The 11,849-nt window shown below is 42.3% G+C and overlaps 1 protein-coding gene across 7 annotated transcripts; it reads left to right on the top strand.

Annotated features, from left to right (window-relative positions):
* The first annotated feature begins 2,664 nt into the window (after positions 1-2,664).
* Positions 2,665-11,266, top strand: LOC122307850 (B3 domain-containing transcription factor ABI3-like). 7 transcript variants are annotated; one of them, XM_043120960.1, is made up of 7 exons: positions 2,668-2,948; positions 3,720-5,176; positions 5,316-5,408; positions 5,545-5,645; positions 10,411-10,463; positions 10,543-10,619; positions 10,714-11,266. In XM_043120960.1, the coding sequence occupies exons 2-7, from the start codon at positions 3,863-3,865 to the stop codon at positions 10,897-10,899; spliced, it is 1,824 nt and encodes a 607-aa protein (XP_042976894.1). In that variant the 5' UTR covers positions 2,668-2,948; positions 3,720-3,862; the 3' UTR covers positions 10,900-11,266. The 7 variants fall into 7 exon arrangements, with proteins under 7 accessions (XP_042976887.1, XP_042976888.1, XP_042976890.1 ...); XM_043120953.1 differs by having other exon boundaries at positions 2,665-5,176; XM_043120954.1 differs by having other exon boundaries at positions 2,666-5,176; positions 10,717-11,266.
* The last annotated feature ends 583 nt before the right edge of the window (positions 11,267-11,849 follow it).

Genomic DNA, 11,849 nt, shown 5'->3' with positions numbered 1-11,849 from the left:
GAAGCTCGGAATGTGGCATTTGCAGAAATGGGATTAAGAGAGAGTAGAGATTGGTTCTGATGAACTAGCCGAGATTCATGGTTTAGAAGGTAACCAAAAATCTGGTGGGAAGTGAGAGGCTCGGGCCGAGTGGTGATTGAGGAGATGACAGACTCATACTCAGTCCCTAATCTGGCCAGAAGATAAACGATGAACTGTGCTTGAGAGAGAGGTTCGCCAGCAGCACTAAGAGAAGCCGAGAGGGATTGAGCTTTATGATAGTAGTCAGTGATTGATTCAGCACCCTTTTTCAAGGTAGCGAGTGAAAAATGGGTTTGAAGAACGTGAGCTGATGATTAAGCAGCATAGATATTCTCAAGTGCCAACCATATTTCATGAGAGGTTCGGCACTAAAGAACTTGGGAAAGGACCGTCAAAGAGAGAGAGCCGGTGAGTGCATAGACGATTAACTGGTCTTGAAGCACCCAATGTCGATACTCAAGGTTCACAGCACCATTAATGGTTGCGGGAGGGGGGGGAAGGTGCCATCAACATAGGTTTAAAGTTGATGTCCTACTAAGAGAGGTATTATCTGAGCTTTCCAAAGGGGATAGTTATCACCGAAAAGTTTGATAGTGATGGAGTGATTGGCCGCCGTGACAATGGCAGTGTTGGGAGAGTTGGTATTCGAGACAATTGGGTTCTGGAGACGCCATAGAGGGCGGTCAAGAACTAAGAAAAGATAGGAAAAAAAAAAAAAGGACAAAGAACACAGGAGGGGTGAAGGCGTTGGCCTTTAACCTGGCTCTAGATACCATATTAAACAATGATACTAGCAACCACAGTAGGTGTTTGATAAAAGTCTTGAAAGACTTGACTCGTGTATTCCATGTATATGCTTGTCTCAAAAATAATCCAAATGTTTCACTACAGTGTACAAGTATTTATAGATTAAAACCAGCCAAATGTTACAATGAGATTTAGCCACGTCTTTATTCCATTGGAGATGAATTTCATTCTTGAATAAGTACGGAGGCAGAGCATTGTGAGTACAAAGGCAGGGACCAAGGTAGAGCACTATGCAACGGATGGCAGGTCCTTCTTTTGCGCGTATTGGTGGTGCTTGAGCAATGCTTTTTTGTCTTAAAAACTACTAATAAATATTAATTTAATTTATTCTTTAGACGTTTACTACTTTTGACTATCGATGTGATATACAAGGCGATTTTAACAAAATAGAACAAAACCAATTTTTTTTTTTTTTTTGGTTGGGAAATCTATTTATTCGAGCACGAACAAGTGCAAATTGATCGTATAAAATGGATAGTTTTTTTTTTCTTCTCTCTAGCTCTATTCCTTCGTCAAGCAACGATCGATCCATGCATAAAGGAATGACCTTTACTCGATCTTTAATGCGATTCAAATCTCAGGAACTTGAATATTACCAATATTACAATTTACCTGATATGCTCACAAAAACTTGAACTGCTCACTTACAATGTATATATGTTCTGATGTTGTCTAATTTGGTAACGATCTTCCTTTCAAAAGGTGAAGAGCTAGTATAGTTGGCTAAGATGATCAGGATATAAGTTCGACATATTATTAGTTTCTTAATTACAAGCCAAAACGCTGATCCATATAAAAGAAGTTCACATGTATAATTAACCGATGTCATATATAATTATTATTTAAGATAAAATATTATTCTATGTAGTAATCTTAGAACTTCGAATTATCATATATAGTAAAACGACTTTTGAAATGTGCAAAAGGAGTCATGTAGTAATCTCAGCTAGTCTATTTTATTATGTGAAGGATCTGGCTAAGGAGAAATTATTTTGTGCATGGAAAAGATCTAGAAAGCCCTCAACAGGTGGTGATAGCAGCTACTGCAGATAGATATCCGTTCTTAAGTTCTTTAACAAGCACAGATGCAATTCCCTCTAATATTTCGAGTGAAGGCAAACTTAGAACATTGAAGGCAAACTGGGATGCTTCTGTTAGTACCAAACTTAATAGAGCAAGTTGTGGTATCATTATACGAGATGAGCAAGGGAATATCATGGCTTGTGTGTGTGCAAGCCAAAAGCCAATTGTGAAGCCTGTGATGGCAGAAGGTCTGGCCTTAAGGAGGGCAATGGAAGTTGTGCTGACTTGGATTGGGAAGGATGGTGTTTGAAGGTGATTCTCAAACTATTATTCAAGCTGTGAACTCTGATGATGAGGTGATTAGTGCAGATTATGATATTTTGGTTCATGATACTCGAAGTATGTTAATGATTCGTCCTCAATGACAAGTTGTTTTTGTTCATCGAGAGGCCAACTATGCTGCTCACCAGTTAGTAAAGTTAGCTTTAGATTATGAGAATGAGCAAATCTGGATTGAAGATGGTCCAATGCAAGTCATGTCGACTGTCTAGTTAGAATAGTTTATGTAATGTTGATAGTGTTTTTCTCTATCTTTTCATTTCTACATCAATATATGGATATTTTGTTTCAAAAAAAAAAAAAAATTCTTACAAAACATTTATGCGGTATTAGGATAATTTACTCTCTTTTCTGATCATGTTGCTCATAAGTCATAAAGTTGGCTAATGCACCGCTAGTGGTACCATTCAGGTGGAAACGTATGGCGGGTGGCACGGAACCCGGAGTGAGGCTGAGAAAGAAAGCGGCACCAGGTTTTGGTTTCGTGTTTACTACCAAACAAGCTGTAACACACTCTCTCTCTGTCTCTCAAGTTATGGGGTAAAGCCTCCGTCAAAAATAACAACAAAAATGTTTTGAACTGATTCGCAACAAGAGTGCTGAGATAAGGGAGCTTCCTAGAACGAACCAGAACAGTCATGGGGGTTTGAGATATAGAAAGGTTTAGGCATGTGGGTGTCTCGAAAAGGGTCGTGTTGATTGGTCTGCCAGATTTGAGCCTGGTCTTCGCGTTTCTCTTGGTTTCCGATGACTCAAGTGTAAAAATAGTATCTTTTATTTTGTGTGTTCGTGAATTATAGTGATGTTTTTTGTCAGCCTGAATTGTTGTTCTTGATTCTGTGATGTTGTATATATAGAAATATTGGATCTTTTTCTCTGATAATGATACAATTTATAAGAAGTAACAAATTAGTCGTAGATTAGACAAGAGAGGTCGCTTTCCTTGTTGGTAAATTGGTGATCGTTATTGTTTATCTTATTTTCTGTGGAGATAGACCCAGATGCTTTATGTTGCTTCTCAGTTTGTTTGAGGATCTGAGAGGAAAAAGCAGGCCCTTCTACCTCTTGCTTCCTTAATCAGAAACAAAACAGCCTCTGCTGCACATATCCTTACATAGAAAACCCTATCCTCTTCTCTCTCATTTTCGTCTCGCTCTTCGTACTTTCTCTCTCTAAACTCCATCTGAGAGCGACAGAACCGAGAAGGGTTGCAAGTTTTAACCTGCTTTGCCCGTACACCCTCTTTTATCATTTCTGGGAATAATAAAAAATGAACGGTGAAGAAGTGCAAGATAAAGATCTGAATGCAGAGTTTAGAAATATTGATGCAAACTCTAGTGGGTTTGATGCCATGGAGGAAGAAGAAGCATTACTGGGTGTTGATGAGAGGCAGATCTGGCTTGCAAATGAACAATATAATATGTTAGCTGATTTCCATGATGCTTCAATCCTTTATACTGATCATTTCCCTCCTCTCCCTCATGATTTCCCTTGCATGTCATCATCTTCATGGTCACCATCCATTCCAGCACCAGTCAAGGCTATCACCTGCTCGCCGTCATCACCTTCGACCTCCTCGTCTTCTTACGCTGCTTCTTGGGCGCTTCTGAAATCAGATGCAGAGGAAGATGAAGATAAGAAGTGTCGTTTCAACCACGGCCAGCATGATCCAATGGATGCACCCCCGGCAGCCTTAGCGTCCACCGCCTCCACCGAGACCCCTAAGCCGCTGGATAGCAGCCTTGAAGGTGTGGACTATATGGATGTGATGGAGACTTTGGGATACATGAATCTGATTGAAAACAACGATTTTTTTGATCCGTCATGTATCTTTCGAAGTGATAATCCCCCCGAGGACTTCAAACAATTAGAGCAAATGTCCGAAGAGGAACATGCAATGCAAGAAAATGCTCGTCGAGAACATGAACAGCTGATATCACAGACTAAAAACGAAGAGACCCACGAGGAGAAGGATCCGGAAGACATGGCCAAGGTGTTCTTGGAATGGCTTAGAACTAACAAAGAGACTGTCTCTGCTGAAGACCTGAGAAGTGTGAGGATCAAGAAGGCCACCATCGAAAGTGCGGCTAAGCGCTTGGGTGGAGGAAAAGAGGCCATGAAGCAGTTGTTAAAACTTGTACTTGAATGGGTTCAGAGTAACCATCTTCAGAAAGGTCGACACAGCAAAGAAGAATCCACTCATTTTCCCAACCAATACCAAGACCCTTTCCAAAGCCCTAACCCTAACGCCAATCTCAATTCAAATTCCACGACTTCTAAATCAAACCCTTGTTTCACCACTCAGTCGACATGGATCCCTCAACGGCATTATGTTCCGGACCCGACCGCCGTACTGGAGGCTCCGTCGGCGTATCCTCCAATGGTTGGGTATATAGGTACTGGCCCTTATATAGATGGAGCTCCTAAGATCAATGACCACAGTCCTTACACAGCTCCAACGATGGAGTATCAAATGCTGGGCTCCTCACATTCATGGCCTCCATCACGGTTTGCTCCTGCATCTAATTACAACTCATTCCCAGCCAATAGTTTTCATCCGGCTCCACAAGCTTGTGCAGGCTATGGAAATCAGTACCCACATCAACATTATTTCAGTGGTCATCAAGACGAGAGGCTGTTGAGGTTTGGTTCTTCAGCTACTAAAGAAGCCAGGAAGAAGAGGATGGCAAGGCAAAGGAGGTTTCTATCACACCACAGGCACCATCACAATAATCATAACCAGCAAAATCAGCACCAAAGCGAGAATACGGATCCGCATGCTAGGCTTGGGAATGACAATTGCAACACAGCAGCTCAAGCCAATCCAGGAAACTCGATGTACTGGCAATCTGTAACCGCTAACAGTGGGGCTGCTTCGGCCTCGCCGGTGATGCCCGTGGAGGTTGCGATGGGACATCCGGCAGATCGTACGGCGGCCATGCAGGGGCAGAATTTTCCGGGGAGAGTTGCATCGGATAAACGACAGGTGGGCTCGTTGTTTTGTTTCTGATTTTCACACCAGGAGTGAAATGCTGTAATATTTTAGGGAAGAGATGGAAAACATTTTCTGATAATTTAGTGCTTCGAATAATGAATGATGCGTGTGTTGTGGGTTGATTGAATAGGGATGGAAACCGGAGAAGAACTTGAGGTTTCTACTCCAGAAGGTGCTGAAGCAGAGCGATGTTGGTAACCTTGGAAGAATTGTGTTGCCAAAGGTAGTCTCCATTTCTTTCTTTGATAGTGGACGGTTCCATTAATTAGTGATTTTTTGTTCCCTAACTTTGTTGATATATACGCTTTAATTATAAGGGCCAATAAAACTTGGTTTGGATAACTTGGAAATTTTATCAGAAGGAAGCAGAGACCCATCTTCCAGAGTTGGAGGCAAGAGATGGCATTTCTATTGCCATGGAAGACATAGGGACCTCCCGTGTATGGAACATGCGTTATAGGTATAAACTAATAAATCATGATCTTAATTTCGTTTATGTTCATTTTGAGAGAGTTTGGAGAAAATTCACCACACGTCTTGAGGTGGTGCGTATATCTATTTATATTCATGCCAGAGAATATTACAAATCAATCTAGAATCAATCTAGAATATTTACATATTATTGACAATGGAAATAATGGAAAGAATATCTTAGAATTAGGCTAGAATCATGGATTAAAATGATTACAAGAATTATGCCTGAGATTGAGGCAAAGTATCCTCAACACCCCCCCGCAAGCTGAGCGTCGGGTTGGAACAGACGCGGAGCTTGGAACGAAAAAATTCAAAAAGTGGTCGAGGAATACTTTTGGTGAAGATGTCAGCAACCTGTAGATTAGAAGGGATGAATTGAGTATGAAGTTTGCCAGAAACAACAAGTTCACGAAGGAAGTGATAATCCAATTCAACATGCTTGGCCCGCTTGTGGGAGACGGGATTGGAGCTCAGAAATATGGCACTTTTATTGTCACATAGAAGGAGAGGCCGCTGAGGGAGGGACACATGCAGATCTTGAAGAAGATGAGAGATCCAAAGAAGCTCAGCGGCAGCATGAGCAAGGGCCCGATACTCAGACTCACAGCTGGAGCGAGAGACAGTGGGTTGTTTCTTAGCACTCCAAGAAATTAAGTTTCCGCCAAGATAGATGGAGTAACCAGAGGTAGATCGACGAGTATCAGGACATCCTGCCCAATCAGCATCGGAGTAAGCAAGTAGAGCACTGGGAGTAGTAGAGAAGCGGAAATTGAGACCAAAATGAAGAGTGCCCTTGATGTAGCGAAGAATTCGCTTAACTGCAAGAAAATGATCGGTTGTCGGAGCATGCAGAAATTGACTAACAGAGTTGACGGCGTGAGCAATATCTGGGCGCGTGATGGTCAAGTATTGGAGAGCGCCAACTAGAGATCTGTAATGAGTGGGATCCGAGAACAGAGGACCTTCTGCAGACAAGTGCTGAGAGACAACCATAGGGGTGTGGACTGGTTTGCTGTCAAGTAACTGAGCTCGAGTAAGAATGTCCCGTGCATATTTCAGTTGACTGATAAAAAGGCCATCGGGAGTTGGCGAAGCTTCCAGGCCAAGAAAGTAGCTGAGGGGACCAAGGTCCTTGGTGGCAAACTCAGAGTTGAGCTTGCAGGTAAATCTGTGAATGAGAGAGGAGTTGTTGCCAGTAATAATAATGTCATCAACATAGAGGAGCAAGTAAATGATGTCAGAGTGTGTGCTGAAGACAAATAGGGAAGTATCAGCTCGACTGCAAGAGAAACCAAGCTGAATGAGGAAAGAGCTGAAGCGTTGGAACCAAGCACGTGGCGCTTGCTTGAGACCATAAAGAGCTTTCTTTAACTGACATACATGATTAGGGAAGCGAGGATCAACATAGCCAGGAGGCTGCTCCATGTACACATGCTCAGTGAGAGTGCCATTGAGAAAGGCATTCTTAACATCAAGTTGGTGAAGGGGCCATTTGTTAGCGACAGCAAGGGATAGCACAACACGAACAGTGGTAGCCTTGATAACAGGACTAAAAGTATCAGTGTAGTCAAAACCAGGTACCTGTGTATAGCCCTTGGCAACAAGACGAGCTTTGAAACGCTCAATAGAACCATCAGAGAGATATTTGGTCCTGAACACCCATTTGGATCCCACAATGTTGGTGTTAGCAGGGCGAGGGACCAAAATCCAGGTGCGGTTGTTTTGCAAAGCTTGCATTTCTTCATCCATGGCAGCAAGCCAGGCAGGATTCTTGGCAGCGGTTTTGAAACCTTTGGGTTCAGTAGAGGCAAGAAGAGCACAGAGAAGACCAGATGAGCCCAAGACACCAAGATGCGCCGGGTGACGAGTTTTGAAAATGCCAGCTTTGGCTCGTGTAAGCATAGGGTGAGAACCCAATGGAAATGCTGGAGCTGGAGGGAGTGCATGAACTGGGGAAGCGGTGTCAGACTCAACAGGAGATGGGCTAGAGGCTGAGGCCATCGGGGAAGAACCTGCAAAAGAGTCAACAACCTGCACAGACTCATCCATTGGATCAGTACAAATAACACATGGATTAGATCCGGATGGAGTAATGGTAGGAGAAGGGCGGGCGGGATAAGAAGAAGATGTGTCGGTAGGGGATGAGCAAGGTTCCAAAAAATTTGAAAAGTGGAGAGATGAGAGAGGCTGAGCTTGAGAGGTGGCGAGAGAGGGGAAGTGATGTTCATCAAACTGGGCATGTCGGGTGATGTATAGTCTAGAAGTGGTGGGATCAAGGCAACGAAACCCTTTGTAAGAAGGGCTATACCCCAGAAAAATACAGGGAATGCTACGAGGAGAAAATTTGTTAGACATATAATCACGCAAACAAGGATAAACACGACAACCAAAGGGACGAAAATTTTCATAATTCGGGGGGGAACCATAAAGAAGCTCAAAGGGGGATTTACCTTCAAGAAGTGGTGTGGGCAAGCGGTTGATGATGTAGGCTGCAGTGCTGAAAGCGTCAACCCAGAAGCGAGGAGAAAGATGAGAGTGAAAAAGAAGAGCAAGGCCAGTCTCAGTCACATGACGATGTTTTCTTTCAGCGCGACCATTTTGAGCGGGTGTGTATGGGCAAGAAAGTTGATGATGAATGCCAGCATTGCGGAGATGCGCTTGAAAACGATTGCTAGTGAATTCTGCACCGCCATCACTTTGGAAAATTTTGATACGAGCAGAATATTGATTTTCCACGAATTTTTGAAATTGAAGGAAAATATCATAAAAGTCAGATTTTAAACGCAATGGATATAACCAAGTGAAGCGAGAAAAATCATCAATAAAAAGAACATAGTAGATATACCCTGAAGTGGATTTAATAGGGGAAGGTCCCCAAATATCACAATGAATTTGGTTCAACACATGAGATGAGCGATGTTCAGAACGTGAATAAGGCAAACGATGATTTTTTGCAATTTGGCATGTACTACAAAGACGTGGAGAAGGCAATAAAGATGTAAGATGAAGATGACCTTTTTTATTTAAAAGAGAAATAATGGAATGATTTACATGGCCAAGACGAGCATGCCATAAATCATATGAAGCATTAAGCGACTTATTTTTAAGAACAGAAATAAAAGTAGGATGTCCACGCTCTAGCACATATAAGCCTCCATCTCGTTTACCGGTTGCCACTACCCTTCCCGTTTGGCGATTCTGAACAGTGAAAGAGGTATTAGAAAAAGTGACAGATAAAGGAAAATCAGATGTCAATTTACTAATAGACAAAAGATTTTTGGTTAAGCGAGGAACAACCAAAACATCAAGTAAATGGATATTTGGGTTAGGAGAGATGGTACCAGTGTGAGTAATAGGTAGGGAAGCACCATTTCCTACAATTACACAATCCTTACCAGTGTAATTATTTGAGTGATCCAAAGTTGATGGGCTGGTGGTCATGTGGGCCGAAGCCCCTGTGTCCAAATACCAGTCGGTGGCCTCATTTGCAGTCAAGGAGCATGAGGCGTTGAAAGCCTCGGCAAGGTGAGCAGAGTGGTCTGGCCGAGTGTACCGCTGATGACAGCGATCGGCATAGTGGCCTTCAGTCCGACAGATCTGACACCGTGGAGGGCGACGTCCTTGGCCAGAGAAGTTGCGGCCAGAGCCACGATTGGAGGAGCTGGTGCTGCCGTTACGTCCACGATGAGAGCGGGAGGAATGGGTCTTCGAATTCGCACGGTCAGAGGTCCGATTCGTTGCCGTGAATGCTGCAGTGGGTGGGTTTGGAGGTTCAAGAGATTTCTGGAACAATTCAAAGCTTTCAGCTTTGGATACAAGGTCGCCGAAACAGGGGAGGGGGGAAACCGCCATCTGTGCAGTGGAGAACTGCGAGAACTCGGCGCCAAGACCTCTGAGAAACCAATGAAGCTTGTCTGTGCTATCAACTGGGCGTCCAATAGCATGAAGCTGGTCACAAAGTGCCTTGAAGGCAGGGGAATACTCAGAAACAGAGCGTGTTCCACGCTTCATCAGTTGAAGATCGTCTTTGAGACGAATCTCGCGAGCTTTGGATCGGTGACTGAAAGTATTCTCTAGTGCGAGCCAGACCGCGCGGGAGGTGGAGAGGCCGACAACTTCGGCCATGGCCTCCTCGGTGAGGGAAGAGAGAAGAAGGCTGAGGAGCCTTTGATCAGTGAGTTTCCACGCCAGGTGTTTGGGATTAGGTGTCTGAGAGTTGGGTGGGTCAGATCGGGAAGGAGGCTCAAGTGTTCCATCTACATGCCCGAGTAAGTCTTGACTCTCGAGAAGGGGAAGGAGTTGGCTTTTCCATAGGAGGTAATTTGAGGATGAGAGCTTGATTGTAACCATGTGAATCATGGTGTTGAAAGGGAGGAGGGTGGGGTTGAATTCGGCAGCCATGGGGAGGTTGAAGGACCGAGGGATGTTAAGCCAAGACTGCTCGTGATACCATGAGAGAGTTTGGAGAAAATTCACCACACGTCTTGAGGTGGTGCGTATATCTATTTATATTCATGCCAGAGAATATTACAAATCAATCTAGAATCAATCTAGAATATTTACATATTATTGACAATGGAAATAATGGAAAGAATATCTTAGAATTAGGCTAGAATCATGGATTAAAATGATTACAAGAATTATGCCTGAGATTGAGGCAAAGTATCCTCAACACATTTCATCTTTCATTTTAGTAAAGTCAAAATAATCGCTGGTTTTTTGTTCCTTTTTGTTTTTCTTCTCTAATGGAGTTGCAGGTATTGGCCAAATAATAAAAGCAGGATGTATCTGCTTGAAAACACAGGTGGGTTATATCTTTTTGGCATAGCTTTATCCATTTTCATTAATTTTTTCTTATACTTACTTTGAGGGTATTATTTCAGGAGATTTTGTGAGGGCCAATGGACTCCAAGAAGGAGACTTCATAGTCATCTACTCGGACGTCAAGTCTGGCAAATATGTACGCATATGCACCATCTGATTTTCTCATCCTACAAATTCTTTAATATAATTTTTCCAAATTAAATTATTTTATTTTCGTTTTTAATTCTAAGAAGTTTCGAGTAAAAACCTCCCAGATGATACGAGGAGTCAAGGTACGGCAAACAGGACAAAAATCGGAGAGTAAAAGGACCGGAAAATCACAGAAAAATCAGCAAGCAACTTCAATCACCACTCCTCCGGTTGGTACTAATGGCCATTGGGCATCATCTTCCCCTACCGCATTCAAGAAACAGTAAAGTATAAGAGAGATCGAGCAAGAAAAGACCAAACCCACGAATGCATGCCACTTCTTTTTCATGCAGAAAGATGAATGGACAAACGTATGGCCACGATCTTCTGGACTACTACTTGGATTGGCAGGCTTTGATTCTTTGAATTAAGCTCGGTCTACTACTTGCAGATGACAAATGCCGAGAGGGTATAAGCTGGAGATCATTGGCCAGGGGGACAGTGCATACGTAGCTAGCTAGGAACGCTTCTACGTACAGTGGTTGGCTATCTCAGTCAGTGGTCAGATCACGGTTTTTTAAGATGTTAATTAGGTGTATCATTTCCAATACTTTATGCTTAAATACGGCTGGCGTGCATGCATGTTGATGTTTATGCTTGGGTATCCAATTAATATTTCTTCATCAATATACAATTAATATAGGAGAAATAATATTTACATGAGTCGTGGTTTTGCAAACGCCACATAGTCTCTTTAAAAAAAGTGAACTAATGCGAGATCCAAATGAAAAAAAAAATTAACTTTTTAATCATGGATCTCACTATTTTACAAAGCGATTGTGTAGTGTTTACACACTCCATGACTGTATATAGTATGACTCTTAACATATATACTACACTTTACTTTATGGATGCCATTAATACTTGGTATCACTTTATGATCACTATATGAATATTAATTATGAAGAATATGATAGTTTGAGGTTGTAATTTATTTGGCTACCAAGGGAAGGATCATATGAATGGTGCAAAAGCTATTAATACTACCAAAGATTCAAAAGAAAGTGAGAAACTAGAGGTAGCTAGTTAGCTAGGTTGCAAAAACTTAGAAATCGATGGCACTATTTTCCTTGGAAGAGTTTTAGTAGATTTGAGAATATTTTTGTTCAGAAATGAATGTATTAATAAAAGGTAATCAGTCACAAAGAAATTATAAAAAATAAACTCACAAATTAAT

This window comes from Carya illinoinensis, chromosome 4 (genome assembly GCF_018687715.1).
Source record: "Carya illinoinensis cultivar Pawnee chromosome 4, C.illinoinensisPawnee_v1, whole genome shotgun sequence".
Classification (NCBI taxonomy): domain Eukaryota; kingdom Viridiplantae; phylum Streptophyta; class Magnoliopsida; order Fagales; family Juglandaceae; genus Carya; species Carya illinoinensis.
This window is presented reverse-complemented; position numbering and strand designations above follow the sequence as displayed.